The sequence below is a fragment of the Microcaecilia unicolor genome, chromosome 3 (genome assembly GCF_901765095.1).
Source record: "Microcaecilia unicolor chromosome 3, aMicUni1.1, whole genome shotgun sequence".
NCBI lineage: Eukaryota > Metazoa > Chordata > Amphibia > Gymnophiona > Siphonopidae > Microcaecilia > Microcaecilia unicolor.
In genome coordinates this window covers 372,080,522-372,099,145 of record NC_044033.1, presented here as the reverse complement: position 1 = coordinate 372,099,145, position 18,624 = coordinate 372,080,522, and the positions used below count along the sequence as shown (strand labels likewise).

General features: G+C 45.9%; 1 protein-coding gene across 2 annotated transcripts in view; it reads left to right on the top strand.

Moving 5' to 3' along the window:
* The window catches only part of LOC115465133 (low density lipoprotein receptor adapter protein 1-B-like), a 92,748-nt gene that overhangs the window by 57,017 nt on the left and 17,107 nt on the right, over positions 1-18,624 (top strand). For both annotated transcript variants that reach the window (XM_030195534.1, XM_030195535.1), the window contains exons 7-8: positions 12,448-12,578; positions 13,718-13,764. In XM_030195534.1, coding sequence (XP_030051394.1) covers positions 12,448-12,578; positions 13,718-13,764 — 178 coding nt within the window. The remainder of the gene's footprint in view (positions 1-12,447; positions 12,579-13,717; positions 13,765-18,624) is intronic.

The following is an 18,624-nucleotide window of genomic DNA, read 5'->3' as shown; positions in this document are numbered from 1 at the left end:
GAGTTCCTGTTGCTGGGCAGGCATGAATCTGGTGGTTCACGTCTTTCTTAGAGTCAGCCGTAATGGAGCGTCAGGATGTTGGTGCGCAGTCCAACGCTTCAGGGTGCTGCTAGTGGGAGCAGCAGGTTTCAGTCGGGTCCAATGTATCCACACTGGGCTTCCTGCAATTTTAACAGCGGTTGAGGTCGTTAGGAGAACAAGGGAGGGCCCCTTCCATTTGGGCTTTAGGCAGTCAGATTCATCCCACTCTTTTACCCAGACCTCATCTCCTACCCTGAACCGATGTGTGGGACTGGTGAGAACCAAGGGAGCTACTCTTTCAGTGTATTGCTGGATGTCTTGCACTACCTCATGTAATGCTTTCATCTGTTTCACTAAGGAACTCTCGCCCTGTATCTGCAAGGAGTCGGGAAAAGAGGGTAGTGGTGGTGGCCTAGCATACATCATCTCGTAAGGAGTAAGGCCGGTAGCCTTGGGGGTACACCTAAGATGCAGCAAGGCCAGTGGGAGCAGGTCGGGCCATTTGGCTTTTGCTTCTTGGCATAGCTTGGCTAGCTGGTTCTTCAGGGATCGGTTAGCCCTCTCCACTACTCCACTGCTTTGGGGTCTCCAGGCACAATGCAACTTCCAATCGAGGCCCAGTCTGGTACTGAGCTGTTGTGTTACTTCGCTGGCGAAGGCGGGACCGTTGTCAGAGTTTATTTGCTTGGGGAGACCGTATCTGGGTAGGATTTGATGAAGCAGTAGGGAGGTGACTTCTTTAGCCATTTCCGTTCTAGTGGGCTGGGCTTCAATCCATCCGGTGTAGGTACACACGGCGACGAGGATAGCTTTGTAGCCTCGTGCCGGGGGCATGTGTGTGAAGTCAATCTGGCATACGTGGAAAGGGCTGGTGCCTCGGAGAACATGTCCTGGCATAGGGCCGGGCCCCGTTCGAGGGTTGTTCCGGGCACAAGTTGCGCATCGGCTGGAAGCGTTTTTGGTCCACAGGGATAGTTTGTTGATATAGTAGGTCTTCTCAAGTAAGCGCCCCAGGGCGTCCCTGCCCAGGTGGGTGCGGTCGTGAGCCTCCTTGGCCACCGTCCAGGCCAAGGCTTCGGGTATCCATATGCGCCCATCCTGTAGTATCCACCAGCCATTGCGTGACTCCAGACCCTCTTGTTGGGCCCACTCCGTTTCTTGGGGGGTGTAGATAGGGGTCTCTGTAGGGAGCTGGACGACGAGTACGGGGTCAGAAGGGTGAGAGGAGTGGGGGAGCTGACTTGCCCTTTTTGCAGCGTCGTCTGCCCGCTGATTTCCCCGGGCGATAGGGTCCGTTCTCCCGGTGTGGGCCCTACAGTGCATCACAGCCACCTTCTTCGGTTTCCATACTGACTCGAGTAACTGGCAGATCTCAGCGGCATTTGCAAGTCCTTTCCCCTCAGCTGTCAGAAATCCCCTCTCCTTGTACAAGGCTCCATGCACCTGGAGGGTGAGAAAAGCGTATTTGGAATCTGTGTAGATGTTAACAACTTTTCCTTCAGCCCACCGGAGGGCTCTGGTGAGAGCTATCAGTTCCGCCTTCTGGGCTGACGTTCCGGGCGGCAGAGCCATAGCCTCGATCACGTGGTCCTCAGACACACCAGCATAGCCAGCTCTTCGAATTCCCTCTATCACCTGGCTGCTTCCATCGGTAAAAAGGGTGATGCCCCCTTGCCAGGGTTGGTCCTTCAGGTCAGGTCTGCTCGAGTGCACAGTGGCCATTACCTCCTCAGTCGTGGAGTGGTGATTCAGGGGCCGGAAGGAGGGTGGCGGGATTAAGGTTGGTTGTGTCCAGGATCCGCACCTCCGGATTTTCGCACAGGAGGGCTTGGTATTTGACCAATCGGGAGTTGGTCATCCATCTAGGTCCATGGCTCTCGAGTAGGCCGCGGATGGTGTGGGGTGTGGTCACAAAGAGTGTCTGGCCGAAGGTGAGCTTATTGGCCTCGTGTATCAGCAGACAGGCCGCCGCAATGCTTCGGAGGCAGCCCGGCCATCCTCGTGCCACATTGTCCATGCCCTTGGAGAGGTATGCTACAGGGCGTTGCCAGGTGCCGACCAGTTGGGTGAGGACTCCAAGTGCCAATCCCTTCTTTTCGTCGATGAACAAGTGGAACGGCTTAGTCACATCTGGCAGTCCGAGCGCTGGTGGGGCCGCAAGGGCATCCTTAAGGTCCTGAAGGGCTTTCAGTTCGCTTTTCTCCCACCGGAGATCTTGGCCCTCGAGTTCAGGCCCCTTCAGTTTGGCATACAAACTGTGGGTTAGGATAGCAAAATTGATGATCCAAATGCGGCAATATCCAGCGGCTCCGAGGAGTGCCCGCAATTCCTTCTTATTCGCAGGGGTGGGTTGGTTGCGGATAGCTTGGGTTCGGGGGGTACCGAGCCTTCGGGTTCCTTCTCGTAGGCGAAAACCCAGGTATTCGACTTCGATCTCGCATATCTGGGCCTTTTTCTGGCTGGCTCGGTACCCCTGGGCTTCCAGGGTCTTCAAGAGGTAAAGGGTAGCTTCTGCACAGTCCGTGTACGTTTCACGGGCCACCAACAGGTCGTCCACGTATTGAACGACCGGCCCGTACTCGTCCTGATACGTCTTCAGGTCCTGGGCGAGTTGGTCGCCGAAGAGGGTGGGGGAGTTCTTGAACCCCTGAGGAAGCCGGGTCCATGTATATTGCTGCTTGGTTCCCGTCTGTAAGTCTTCCCACGTGAAGGCAAACAACTTCTGGCTGTCGGCAGCAAGGGGGATGGAGAAGAAGGCGTCCTTCAGATCAATGACACTATACCACTTGGTCTGGGATGGCACTTGGGCTAAGATGGAGTAGGGGTTTGGTACGAGGGCGACTATGTCGGCTACCTGGTTGTTGACTTTCCTCAAGTCCTGGACGGGTCTGTATTCGGATGTTCCTGGCTTCTTAACGGGCAACAATGGGGTATTCCATGCGGATCTGATTGGTTTAAGAACCCCCTGTTGAAGGAGTTTCTGTAGATGAGTGTGCATACTATGCCGGGCTGCATAGGGGACGTGGTATTGTCCTTGGTTGACAACTTGAGCATTCGGTTTGAGCTCAATCCAGATGGGGATAGCGTTAACGGCCAGTCCTCCGGGGTTCACTTCTGCCCATACATCAGGCACTTCATCCATTATGGCTCGCCTCTGCTGGGCAAAAGGGGTATTCTGGTCGTAACGGCAGTCGCCAGGTCCTACAGTTGAGGGAGCGTGTAGTCTCCATTCTTCTCTTACTGGACAGATAAGTGTTACTGGCCGATCTTCAAAGCGAGCTTCCACTTCACCCGTGGTCTTGAACTTCAAGGTGGCCTGGAGCTTACAGAGCAGGTCCCGACCAATCAAGGGGACTGGGCATCCAGGGATGTGTATGAACTGATGAGACACCATCGTCCCTCCGATCTGGACTTGGCGCTCCTTGAGGAGGGGGGCCGCAAGGGATTTCCCGGAGGCTCCCACAATTGGTATAGTTTCTTTCGTGGCTGGGGCTATGGCGGTGGTGATAACAGATCGCTGGGCCCCCGTGTCTAGTAAGGCCTTCATAGACTCTGTCCCCACCCGAATTTCCACCAGAGGGTCAGTGGGGACTCTGCCCTCCCGGTTTCTTCATGCTGTGCTGTCTCGGGTAGCGTCCACAGCCATCTGCCATTCCCTCCGGTCATCCCGTCCTCTATCTCTTCGGCCCCTTCCCCGGCCTCGTCTGGGGGCCCCTGTACGGTCGCCCGTCTCCTCCTCTCTCTGCCGGTCCCATGGTTCCTCTTCTCTCGGGCTGTCCCGTATCTCCTCTGGGCAATCAGCCCACCAGTGTCCTTCTTGTCGACAATTTGCACACTGGTTACGTCCTATGGGGGACCGCGTTCCTCTTGTTCTTCTGCCCCTCCCCTTTGGTCTAGACCTCATCCGTTCTTCCAGCACCGTGGCCAACACATCTGCCTTCTCCCGCATCCGCCTGGTCGATTCCTTTCGGGCCTCCGTCTTCTCTTCCTGGTCGCGATATCCGAATACGTGATCAGCTATAGCTTTCAGTTGGCTGAGGCTCATCCCTTCGAACCCCTCCGTTCTCTGTAGCTTTCTTCGTATATCCGGTGCTGACTGGCTAACAAAACTCATAACCACGGTTGGGAGGTTCTTAGGGTCTTCGGGATTTATCGGGCTGTGCCTTCTGAATGCCTCCATAAGTCGTTCAAGGAAGTCCCCTGGACTCTCGTCCTTTTGTTGGACTACACTGTGGATTTTCCCCATGTTGGTAACCTTCTGCTTCCCTTTCTTTAAGGCGGCCAGGTACGCCTGCTGGTATCGGCGGATAAGGGTTTGGCCTTCAGCGGTTCGGTAGTCCCACGCAGGGGCAGCGATGGGCGCCTCCGTCTCTATTAGGTTCTGTAAGTTGGCATGGGTAGGGTTCGCATCCCGGACGGCTTGCTCCATATTTTGTTGTAAAAGGCGGCGTTCTTCAGTGGTCAGGATGTGGGCGCTCAACTGCCTAAGGTCTCCCCAAGTCGGATTATAACTGTATATAATGCCTTCCACCAGCTCTACCAACTGCTCGGGTTTCTGGTCGTAGGACGGCCCATGCAATTTCCAGTTATACAAGTCGGCACTTGAGAAGGGAACGTGGCTATAAACTGTTGATTCAATGGGCTGGCCCCCCCCTTCCACCGGGTTAGGGGTATAGGTGGTAGATTGTCGAACTGGAAATAAGTGGGTGGCTCCCCCTTTCCTGCTCGAAGGGAGGGCATTGCGCGGACTCGATTGAGGGAATCGAGTAATGTTCTTCACAACCCGTTTACTCTTCCGTATGGTTGCGGGGCCAGGTGACTCAGGTGAGTCTGGACGGGACATCTCTCCGGCATCCGACTCTGACCCGGAAGCCTCAGCGTTATCCGGGCCCTCCTCCAGGCTCGCGATGTCGGGGTATATCGGGGCATATGGCGGTGGCGCGATGTCATCTTCGTATGCTTCCGCCGTAGCAAGTATCGGGGCTTTTGGAGGCTTCTTTTCGGGCAAACCCTGAACTTTCCCTGGGGTTTTCTTTGGGGGTTTCATTCTAGAAAGTGTGTTGGTCGTACTGGGCGTAGCTCCTGCCTTACCAATGGTAGCAGGGGGCGTGGTCTCAGTGGCTTCAGCGCTAGGGGCGGTAGGCCGTATGGGGGCGGTCCCTGCGGCCTTCGGGACGGCAGCGGTTGCCGAGCTTTGGAGAGCGAAGGCATGGGTCGGCAGGGTTTTAAGTTTAGTTTTTCGGCCTTTTCTCTGCTTTACCAACATGAGGGCGGCCTTTTCTACCTTTCGTTGGGCCCAAGCCGGCGGATCCCGGACTACATCCAACCACGCTTCTATGTATGGAATGTCCTCGGGACAGCCTGGGTTTCCCTCGACTATAACAATATTCATGACCGCCGCCACTTTTTCATACTCGAATGACCCTTCCGGGGGCCATCCAGCAATTCCTAGCCCTGGCCACATAAATTGACATCTCTGTATCATCCCGGCCCTGCTACATTTATCTAGGTCGAACACTTCGCTAAAGTGTTCCGTCATTAAATCTAACGGTGAAGACCCACCCCCGCCCATCCTAACCTGAGTGCCAAAGGACAGGTGACGGACAAAGGGGGAAAGGGGCGGTGGAGGAGTAAGGGGTCTCGTTCCACCAGACACAGAAGGGTCAACACTCGGCCTGACCAGGACGCGGTCGCCCGGCCTGGAACTGCAAGCCCATTCACACACTTTCATACGCCACAAGAAACCCTCCCGTTCGCCGCTCGGTTTCGTCGTCGGAGCCTAGTGAGTTTCGGGACCTAGTCGTATACCAATAGTCCGTATTAGTCACTGGCTAAAAGAGGGTGATCACGCCTCTTCTTCGGTCCTTACTGGGCCGGTCACTACGTAGAGTATACTCGCCTGTCCGCCGGGGTCGCAGGCCGCGCCGTCGTACGCTTCTCTCTGAAATGGAAAAAGGTGCCTTGTCGGAACCACACAGCCCCCTCTACAGTCAGGCGGAGTTGATCGGCCCTCCTCCGGGAGATGGACGCTGAAATCAGCGGTGGCCACTCACCACCTTCTCGGGTGGGGGTCGATGACCCGATCCGACCGCAGTGGGGGAGGGGAAGAATATAATCCGATTCCCCTTTCTACTTCTGTCCCATCTGGGTCGCCAATGAAACAGGTGGGGAATCAGGAGACGAAAGGCAAATTTTGGTTCCAAACAAGGCAACTTTATTGCTAGCAAGTGAACAGCACCGAGTAGTCTCGGGACACTGTGTGTCATAAATCATCTGACACTTACATTTATACTCCCCTACTGGGCCTGCGCATTTGGCCCCTTACACGTCACAACCGACATGCGCAGTAAACATTTGTAGTTCTTACAGTACAAAATTGTAGTCCCAGTACGTACACACGTCATAACACTGAAATGATACTGGCAAGAAAAACGAAACTTAGCAGCTTATTCTTCACACACACAATGCTCCTTTCTAGCACAGGAGATAAGGTTCGTTCGGCTCAGGAATGCAGGGCGGGGTGTCAGCACCCACCAAGGTCGTCTATTCAGATGGCGCTGCTACATGCAAGCTGGTCTTGTATAGGCCTTGCAAACTACTGTTACAAGCTATATGTCTAATAGCCCTGCATTCTATCTTTACATTAGTAAACAGCAAACTTCTTTCGTTAGTAAACAGTAAAACTGGATAAGGCACAAATGTCCAGTGCAGTGATAAGGTGTGGCTAAACAGCCAAAAGCAGAGGTAGAGTGCATAAGTATAAGTCCATCAGTAGGCACAAAAACATGAGGTTGTCCTGTTGCTCAGTAGTATTCATAGTATTCGAGCAGTATCCGGCGTTCCACTCCTTCACATGGGACCCTTAGAGTGTAGCCCAAGTGTCCTAGAAATCACTGGGGAATAACCTGAGAGTGGGAGCCTAGCCCAGAGGCAAGCGGAACCCAGTTGGAGCCCAAGTCCAGGCAAGGCTGGGAAGTGCTGAGCAGACCTTTCAGGTGGCCGCAGGGTAACCTCAGGCGGGTGCTAGGCATATCTTGACAGCCTCCATTGAAGAAATTTGTAAGGCTGCAATGTGGTCTTCAGTCCACACATTCACATCTCATTACTGCTTGGAGCAGGATACCCGATGCGATAGTCAATTCAGGCAGACAGTGTTGCAGAATCTGTTTGGGGTCTAGAATCAAACTCGTCCCCTCCCCCCTCAAGGCCCATTTTATTCTGTTCCAGGCTGCACTGTCACTGAGTTTAGAAACATAGAAACATGACAGCAGATAAAGGCCATATGACCCATCCAGTCTGCCCATCCTCTGTAAACCCTAATTTTTCCTGTTCCTAAGCGATCCCACATGATTATCCCATGCCTTTTTAAATTCTGGAACAGTCCTTGACTCCACCACCTCCACCGGGAGGCCATTCCACTCTTCCACCACCCTTTCTGTGAAATAATACTTCCTTAGGTTACTCCTAAGCCTATTCCCTCTTAACTTTGTCATACACTTCCTCATTCCAGAGCTCTCCTTCATTTGAAAAAGGCTCTCTTCCTGTACATAAATGCCCTTGAGATATTTAAACATTTCTATCATGTGTCCTCTCTCCCTCCTCTCTTCCAGCGTATACGTGTTGAGGTTCATAAGCCTGTCCCTATAATTTTTGCATTCAAGACCGCTTACTAATTTCGTAGCCGCCCTCTGGACTGACTCCATCCTGTTTATATCTTTCCTTAGGTGCGGTCTCCAGAACTTTACACAGTACTCCAAATGAGGCCTCACCAGAGACTCCTTTTTCCTGCTGGTCATGCCTCTCTTTATGCACCCAAGCATCCTTCTGGCTTTGGTCGTCACTTTTTCTACCTGTTTGAAAGCTTTAAGGTCGTCAGACACCCCCAAGTCCTGCTCTTCCTTCACACACTGAAGCATTACACCCCCTATACTGTACCGTTCCCTCGGATTTTTGCAACCCAAGTGCATGACCCTGCATTTTTTGGGATTAAACCTTAGTTGCCAAATATCGGTCCATTCTTCTAGTTTGTATATAGTTTTAGGTTAATCTGAGTTATGTCTTTGCTGTTGTGATGCCCAATTCACCAATGTTTGTTGTTTTCGGTGACCCTGGATATTAGGGATTCCCCACTTGTGAGAATAAATAGGCTTGCTTGTCCTCAGAGAAAGCAAAGATACTTACCTGTAGCAGGTATTTTCCGAGGACAGCAGGCCTTATATTCTCACAATCCCTCCCACCTCTCCTTTGAGTTGTCTCCTTTCTTATTTTTACTTTTTTTGCTGTGGTATATAACTGAAGAGACCGCGCTCTCGTGGCGGGTAAGAAGGTACTCGCACATGCTCAGTGGAGTGTTTCTTGCACTCCACAAAGCTCTAATGCTAGTCATAATTCTCGGACTGGGCAACTTGGGTCGGTATCGCCCACTTGTGAGACTATAAGGCCTGCTGTCCTCGAAGAATGGCTGCTAAAGGTAAGTATCTTCAGTGCAATAAGCTAATCCGTGGCATGCAAAGCAAAAAGAGGTTTTGCTTGTATGTCTATCGGGGGGAAATTTTTTGCCATGGTCCAGGGTAGTGTAGAAGGGTTGGTTGAGAGAAGTCTCTGCCCCCAATCCAACCACCCTGCACAGCATCGGCTCCTCCCTTTTTCACTGAGCCAAAAAAACCTTCACCTGGTGATATAGTGGCCCCGTCTTCTTCCTTTCCTCCCGATCCGACCCCCCACCCCACCCATCGTTCAAAGTATTTCCCTTGCAGTTTAGTGGCCTTCCCCCTTCCTCGACCTACCCTCCTCTCTCCCTACCCTCCTCTCTCCCTCCCTGCCTTCAAATATTTTCCCTAGTAGTCTAGTAGACCTCTCGCCTTTCCCGAGTTAAACATTTTTTTTTAAAACCCCTGGTGTCTAGTGGCACCCCCCCCCCCCACCCACCCAATCCCTCTCCTGTTACCCCACATCTCCCTCCTGGTCATACCTTTTCAGGAGGCAGGAGCAATGCCCACTCACTCCTGCCCCTGGTGCTGCTATATGCATGTCTTACACATAGGGGATTTTTCAAGATGGTGGTGCCAGAGGCAGGAGTGAGTGGGCATCACTCCCACCTCCCATAAAGTTACGATCAGGAGGGGTGTGTGGGGTATCTGGGGAGGGGTCGGGTGGGTGGGCAGTGCTAGCAGACACAGGGATTCTTTTTTTTTTTTTGTAATTGGAGGGGAAGGGAAGAGAGGGTGCCACTAGATACCAGGGAGTGGCATTTTTTGAGGGAGTGGCGGGTGCCACTAGTCACCAGGGATTGTCTTTTGGAATCGGGTGAGAAGGAAAGGGGTGCCACTAGACACCAGGGAGCAGGGTTGTTTTGAATTGGGGGGGGGGGGGATTGGAGGTACCTGTGGAAGGGGTGGAGTGAGATAATGTCACTAGACACCAGAGTTTATTTTAGGGTTGGTTTGGGAGGGGGGGAGGGAGAGAAAGGCCTACCTGGGGCCGATGCATCTACTAGAGACTTTTTTGTTTTGATTTGGTTTAAAATGTCACTCTTCCTGTCTGTGTCTAAGCTAGTCACCACTCAGACACAGACAGGAAAAGTGTAATTTATCCATGAGCTGCGGATTACTGCTGCACTTTTAACACTGCAATATTTTGCATGCTCCTTAATTATAGCATGCTGTGTTTTTTTGTTGTTGTTTTTTTTCTTTTTGCAGTAGAGCTATGGCTTTACCAGAAGGCTTGCTACATCTGCCCCTGAGTCAAAATAAGGTCCCTTGAATCCTGTATCTGGTCTCCAAAAGCAACCATTCCTAGTTCCAAATACCCAGCAGATCTCAAAAAGATGTACTTCTCATAGTTCATTTCCGTGGATAAACAGGGGCATTCCCAGACTAGCTAATGACCTGAGCAATTTATTTATTGTTAAAACTTTGAAAATTCTTCAATGATGGAGTCTCCAGGAGAGCATCAGCACATTGGTTTAACTACCTTGTTAGTCTTTTCAGCAGTGGAATTCTATTTTAGGATATATTATATAGCACAGAGTCAGAAACTGAAGGAGATGGTAATAAATATTTGGATTCCTTCCAAGGTACTAAGTAACTAAGTAGAGCTGGTGCAAGGGTGGTGGGCACCCTAGGCAAACCTTTAGTCTTATACCCCCGAACTGACCAGATGACCACCGGAGGGAATCGGGAATCACCTCCCCTTACTCCCCCAGTGGTCACCAACCCCCTCCCACACACACACACACACAAAAATAAAAAAACATTTTTTTTCCAGCTTCTATGCCAGCCTCAGATGTCATACCCAGCTCCATCACAGCAGTATGCAGGTCCCTGGAGCAGTTTTTAGTGGGTGCAGTGCACTTCAGGCAGGCGGACCCAGGCCCACCCCCCCCCCCCCCCACCTATTACACTTGTGGTGGTAAATGGGAGCCCTCCAAAACCCACCCGAAACCCACTGTACCCACATGTAGGTGCCCTCCTTAATCCCTAAGGGCTATGGTAGTGGTGTAGAGTTGTGAGTAGTGGGTTTTGGGGGGCTCAGCACACAAGGTAAGGGAGCTATGTTTCTGGGAGCATTTTATGAAGTCCACTGCAATGCCCCCTAGGGTGCCCGGTTGGTGTCGTGGCATGTCAGGGGGACCAGTGCACTACAAATGCTGGCTCCTCCATCCTTTTGACATGGATGTTTTTGGTTTCGAAAATCGCCGAAAGTCAGAAACGTCCAAATCCAAGGATGTCCAAATCTAGGGACGTCCAAATTTAAGGATTTGAATGTCTCTGACGGTATTTTTGAAACGAAAGATGGTCATCCATCTTCCCCTCCCCCCGGATTTGCACATTTTGCAGACATCCAAATTGCAACTTGGACTTTTCTTTCGAAAATGCCCCTCCACGTGATCTGCACATGTAAATGGTGCCATTTACACAGGTGGATGCTTGTAAAATAAGGGCCATATTTTAGTATTGAGCAGTAAGCGGCAGGTCCAGAAGGCTGTAGAAGGGTAACATAAAGGAGGTAAAACAGAATGACATCATCAGATGGCTTAAGATATTATAGATCCAAGGAAGCAACAAGGCAAACGGTTTGCAAGATCCAATATGGTAATCAACAAAAAGACCAAACTGTGTATTAGATGCAGTCTTTCACTTCTTTAGCTCCCAAGTTTATACAAACACACCTGACATGGCTATGCGCTGCCAAAATGGCTGCCTCAGGAGCAAATGGACACTAGCTGCTCTAAAATCCAAACATCACCAAACTGGTTAAAAACTCTATTTCTAACCTGGGCTTTCATGTAGTGAGTCAGACAAGCCTAGTGCCAAGTTTGGCGTGTTTGAATAAACCTAGGAGCTAAAGTACTGAATAAAATGTTATCTTCTACATGGTCTACTTTTTTTGTTGATTACTTTAATGTATTATAACCACATCTCACATTCATGAGGTTGTCAAATACATTTTCCAGGGAAGCAGTGTACAGTGCAGGGCTATCATGAATTACTTATATAATACATAAATGTTTCTTTTTAATTTGAGTGATCACTTTTTCTGCACCAAATCAAAGGTTAACAAATAGAAACAAGAACACAATATCTATGTCTACCCATCTATTAGGTAATATAATTTTAATGGACTGACAATACATTTTTTTATTAGTTTTCGGGAGCTAGCACCTGTTTCTCAGGTCAGAACAGAATAAGAAAAACATGACATTACTAGAAAATAGAATTTGGATTTGTTGCTTGAATGCCGACATCTAATATGGTGCAATAGACATACAAGTTACAAAATAATGATACAGTGCATGAATAATTTTCAGTCATTTTTTAAAAATAAATCATGCTTTTGTTTTTTTGCTTCAGAATAATCTAAATTCTTATACTGATGTCTAGCAAAGAAGTTGTGTGTACTTTTTTTGTCTGCCAGAGGAGAGATTTATAGATTAAAACTATGGCAAATGACCTTGAGGTTGTACCTTCATATTACTGTTCACTGGGTATGGGAAGGTTTGGAACCATATTACTATGAACTAATCATACTTTTCACCAAGAAGTAGTTTGAATCAAAGGAAAATACTTTGGCTCTTTTATTCATACCCTGGAGTCTAATGATACAAACACATACACAGATTTTAAAACGTAAAACCTGCCTAATGTCCATTCACGTATCCATACAACTCTCAAACAAGAAGGAGAAAGTGGTGGTGTGCATTTCAGCTGCCTGGTAGGAATGTACTGGTTGATATATATAAATAAATAAATTAAAAAAATATATATATATATTTAATGGATTATATAGGGCTTTTTGTTTTTAAGCTGCATTGATGCAATTGTGGCATCTGTGGCTTATCAAATCCAGTGAAGGGAAGAAAGAATAAATGGGAAGGTTTCTCTGGTGGTGGGAAATTAATTTTTTGTTTGGAACGATGTGTTTCAGGCTCCAGGCACAGAAATGCCCTGCTTGTCAGTGACAGACCCTCCATTAATCCTTTGTGCTCCACTGACTCTGAGCAGCTGACGGAGCTCCAGGACTCTACATCAGGCTCTCCATTCAGAGCTCACTCTGGGGTATGATCTACTTTCCTCTTGGTTGGATTATAGTTCTCTCTCTGTCTCTCTCTCTCTTATTGTGAAATTTCTGTTAATGAAAGATACCAGATTTGTAACTCTGAAAACTGGTGCCCTCTGTATATCCACAGAATAGCTATCACATGGACAATATCCAGTGGTGGTCTAGAGCACAGTGCTTTGATTGCACCACAGAAAGGTGGTATATCAAATATATGACCCTGAACCTGACCTGCTTTACTTAATGGATCTCAGAAAAACCTCTTAAGAGATCACCCGTGTGAACACAAGCTTCCCCATGCAGCCTGCCAAAGTGCCTGTGCTCCATTATTCAGGGATCACCCCAAAGGGTGAGATGGTATTCAGGCAAATGAGGTTTTTTTTTTTAATAGTTGTTCCTTAGCATCTGCAAATATATAGAATTAGGGGGATAGTGAAATAAGCTGAAAATATAAAATGGGCTGAAGTAGGATAGATACTGGAGATATAAGATGACAAAAGTTTGGAGGTTAAACCTGTCTAGAGGCAGTTTGTAGAAGAATGAATTAAGATTTTAGAAGCATGAGTTAGAGAATGAGTACAGGTTAAATATATATTCTAACTGGAAGACCCTGTTTGTAGAATGACGCATTCTATTCAATCTTACAGATCTAGCATGTGGATGTTAATTTCATTATAATATATAATATTTATTACAATGTAATATTTTATATTATAATTTTATTAATTTTATAAAATGTCACCTACCTTGGGAGGCCATGTAGACACCAATTTTGAGGCTATTTTATAAAGACAAATAGGTGTCACACAGGCAGCCAAAATCAAGGCAACAGTGTGGCTGCATACATTTACACCTGCTCAGGAGCTGGTGTAATTTGTATGTGGCTGCAGTACACATGTGGGTGAGTATTCTGGAACCTATTTGTACTTTGTGACTTCCGTCACGCTACTGAATTTTCACCTCTGAAAATGCCTACACTTGGATCACATGACGTATGCATTTGTCACCACGTGTCCTTTTATGCATGGGGTAATGTTATAAGAGGCGTTTTATGCACATAAAATAGCACTTATGTATGAAAAATCCTTTTTATAAAAAAGGCTTCCTTAATGTGTAACTCTTCTTTTTCCCATTTCAGGAGGAGGAGGAGGATGAGGAAGAGGATCTTGAGGAAGCCTTTTCCAGGTAGATCTTTGATATTTCCATCCAAATAGGCTAAAATAAAGTTATTGTGCTATCCTGATAGCTCTGAATTATGAGTAGAGCACAAAACCTGGATTCAGTAAAGCTTTAACCCAAGCAAGCCAGATACAGTAAGTGAGGGAAATTCTGTGGCGAGACTGTAAAGAAAAGCCTGATTTGTCTGATAATTTGTATGACCGACTGGGTTGGTCTTTTTTGTTGAGTACTTCATTTTTACAAATCACTTGAATTGGGATCCATTAGAGAAAAGGCTGTGCTTTTTTGATGGTTATTTTTAAATATAAATTTTTCAAAGTATTTTTTTTATGTGTAATGAAGACCTCAGTTAATAAAGAAAACATACTTGAATTGAACTCCAACAGTGAGAAGAAAGAAAGGCTGCGGTTCAACCCTGCTGAATCTTGATGAAGCAAACAATGGCTTCAAATTTGTTCAGAAAAACTAGCAGAGTTAGAGATTTGTATAATTTTCAAGTACATAAGCTTTAATAAAAACAGACACCCATCTGGACAAGGGTGGTAAGCCTGTCTTTAAATTATTATGTGGAAGAAACCTTGAAAATTAATGGAGTTGTGCCATCAGCTGCTTTGGTGGGAAAATGTTATGCACCAAAATTCCTTTTCTAGCCCCCCAAACCCTTTTAGAACCTATTAAAAGTGGGTGAATATCCGTAATAGGTAGTGAATTAACAGGCAATGAAGACCACTGTGTTGAATATGCTAGGGTACAAAATCTATCAGAATCATGTCCATCAATAAAGCTGCTATATGTTGGAATGTAATTGTATTTTACATGCATTGCCTGTCAGCTATTATTTCTCTGTGATTACTCTGTGACCTCTGATGTGAATTACTTAGAGAGGTCACACAGCTATGCAACTTCCTGTGGGGGTTCAGACACAGCAGATGCAGCACATGGAGCACATGGAGCTCATGATCTCTCCTAACCTGAGAGGATCTATGGTGGTGTGAGCATCCATTACCATCTAAGCACATGGAAGGAGCTGATAATACAAATGTATAGTAATATGTATATATAAGCCTGTCTGATTATAATCTAACTGCAAACTGTGAGTAAACAGATGTTTTGTTACTTCAACTTTAAAGTGACTCAGCAGTGAATTATTCTGGGGTGAATGAGAGAGAGATGAAGAAAGAAATTAACATTTCTAAAGCTGAAGCTGTGTGTACTAAAATCTGCTAATTATTTACTACAAATAATCCAACAAAAGGGTTATGGGCCCAGGGTCCAGGAATTGAAAAAGAAGAGAAATATTACCAGGCAGAAAAAAAAAAAAGGCCACATTTTTCTCTTAAGTTTTAAAGGAAAGATTCAGTCTGTCTCTCTCTCCCCCCACACAGCAGACAGAAGGCTAAGAAAATGGCTGAGGGAAGAAATTCACCATTTTTCTATTCTCTCAAGGTGCCTAAATTAACTGAGTTTAATTATCGGCAGTGGGAATTAAGATTCATATGTCTCCTTCGAGCAAAAAGATTAAATATATGCTTAGATCAAGACAGAACAGCTGAAAATATGGCTGAATGGGACAATGCAAACTATTATGTGAAGTGCATGCTTTTGGAAGCTCTCTCAGAGAAACAAGCCATATTAGTGGAGGGAAAAGATACACCAAAGGACATTTTATATAAACTGAGAACTATGTATGCAACTACATATGCAAAGCAGCAACCAATTTGGCTGGCAGAGTTGAATGAAACCAAATTAAGGGATAAAAGTAAATGTAATGATCACATTATGCATCTTATGTCTTCATTTCAAAAGCTAGAACTTTCTGGAATTCCCATGTGTGATGCATTGAAAAGAGCATTTTTTTTTACCTCACTATCAAAGAAGTTTGATGTTTTTAGGTCTGTAAATGAGGCCATTGAAGGGCAATCTTTTGAACAGGCAACATCAAAACTAAGGCAGGAATGCATAATAAATGATTCTGAGGAGATGTGTTCTCAAAGCAAGTCAGAGAGAAATGAAACAAATTTCTTGGCAAAGAACAGAGGAAGGTGGAGCTATGGGAAAACTCCACCCAAGGGCAAGCTGATTTGCTACTCATGTGGAAAGGAGGGACATGTATCTAAATGGTGTAAGGAAACACAAAACACTCCCTCTAGCTCACCTAAGCCAATGGAACTAAAGAATTTTCAAACCAGGAAATGTATGAAGGACAAAGATAAACACAAGGGCTTTCTAATGGCAGAAAAATCTTTGACTATGGTAAATAATAATTCAAATGAAAGTACTTGGATTTTGGATTCGGGGAGCACATGCCATTTAACCAATTGTAAGGATTTCTTTCAGGAAATGTGTCCAGAGGAAGGTATTCTTAAAACTGCAAACGCAGGGACTGCTAAGATCCAAGCAAAAGGTATTGGATTCTTAAAATGCAAAGTGTCTAATGAAGTTAAAGAAATTCCTGTAAGTGATGTCTTGTATATTCCCCAAGCAGTTTGTAATATGCTTAGTGTATCTACATTAGATAAGAAGGGATTTGTGATTCATTTTGAAAACAGTAAGTGCACAATCTCTAAAAATGATGAAGTGTATGCTGAAGCTTTTATGCATAATGATGTTTATAAACTGAGCATTTCAGGTGAAGCCTCACATATGGCGCAAGTAAGGAAGAATGCTGGTAAAATGGAGAAATGCATAGACTGTGTTACTCAAAAAGGTGTGAGACCCTCATTTCCTGCATACACAGGAAATAGGAGTAATAAAGTGCTGGACTTAATACACAGTGACTTATGTGGACCGTTTAATATCCCATCATTGGGAAATAACAGATTTGTGCTAATATTCTTGGATGATTTCTCTAGATATTGTGTGGCCTATTTGCTGAAAGAAAAAAGTCAAGTCACAGACATGCTGAAGAAATACGTAGCCATGGTGAGCAATAAATTTGAAAGAAAACCAAAGGTTCTTCAGACCGACAATGGTGGTGAGTTCACTTCACAAAGCATGCGCACATTTCTAGAACAAGAAGGCATTCAACATATCACAACAGTAGCTTATACACCAGAGCAAAATTCTGTTGCAGAGAGAAAATTTAGGTCACTTGTGGAAATGACCAGATGTATGCTGTCAGATAGCAATCTCCCTAAAAGACTATGGGGGGAAGCCATTCTCACAGCAGTGTACCTACAAAACAGAATGCCAACTAAAGGCGCTGAGCGCACACCACATGAGACATGGCATGGTAGGAAGCCAAACCTGTCACACATAAGAACATTTGGAAGTACAGCATATGCTCATGTACCAAAGCAAAGAAGGCATAAGCTGGATTCCACAACAGAAAGGGGCATTTTAGTTGGCTATGCTCCAGGACACAAAGGATATAGAATTTTGAATTTGAAAACTGGCATTGTTGGCATAAGACATGTTACATATTTTGATGAAAACAAAAGGGTTGATAAAGGCTGGATTATCCCAGATGAGCCTTATCATCCAGAATATGAAACTAGAACCATAATAGACATGCCAGTGTATATAAATGCCATACCAAGGCAGATGTCTGAAAGCAACTCACCTGTATCTAACGAGGAACAGGCAGAGGAAGCAGACACAGAAAGGATCATTGAAGAAGACAGTACAGTTGGAGAAGGGGAATCAATTGGAGAAGGACTCTCAGATTTAGAGGATGCGGAAAGGTCAGACCAACCTGTTGTCAGACGCTCATCCAGGGAAAACAAAGGTGTTCCACCCCCAAGACTGTCTTACCTAACAAAGTCAGCAGAAGCTCAAGAGCCCTTAACATGGGATGAGATTGAGAAAATGCCAGCAGAAGAAGCTGCTGAATGGCATAAAGCTGCACAAGAAGAAATTGATGCATTGGATAAAAATAATACTTGGATTCTTACAAAATTACCTCCTGGCAAGAAAGCTATAGGATGCAAATGGGTATTCAAGTTAAAAAGGAATGCACAAGGAAAAGTGGAAAGGTATAAAGCCAGATTAGTGGCAAAGGGATATCTTCAAAAATATGGAGAAGATTTTGATGAAGTGTTTGCACCTGTAGTGAAACACACGACAATCAGAACACTTCTGAGCATTGCAGTCTCAAAAGGCATGCAAGTCAACCACATTGATGTGAAAACAGCGTTTCTTCATGGAGAAATAACTGAAGACTTGTACATGGAACAGCCAACAGGTTTCATAAATACAAAACAAAGACAGCTAGTGTGTAAATTAAACAAAGGTCTTTATGGATTAAAGCAAAGTGCAAAATGTTGGAATGATAAATTGCATGAAATATTGACAAATTTAGGATTTAAGCAAGGTGAAGCAGATAAATGCTTGTACACTAGGTGCAGAAATGGACAATATGCATACATTTTAGCTTTTGTTGATGATCTGCTCATTGCAAGCAAAAATGAGCAAGAGTACAAGGACATTGTAAAGTGTTTAAACCTCAATGTTGAGATAAAAGAACTTGGTAATGTGTCATACTATCTTGGTATAGAAATTGAGAAACAAAATGATGGTTCTTATCTTCTAAGCCAGAAGCAGAAAATAAATGAGCTTATTGAAAGTTTAGGTATGCAAGATGCCCAAGTTGTAAGCACTCCCATGATCACTGATTTTCTGAAGGATGAAACAGTAAGAGAACCTTTACCAGATAACATCCAATATAGATCAGCCATAGGTAAGCTTTTATATCTAGCTACCACATACAGGGCTGATATAGCAAATGCAGTAGGAATTTTGAGCAGAAGGGTCAGCTCACCTACCAAATCAGATTGGACTGCAGTTAAAAGGATGGTAAGGTATTTAAAGGGTACCATTGATTGTAAATTAAAGATTTCAGCCAATAGTAATCCAAAACTAATATGT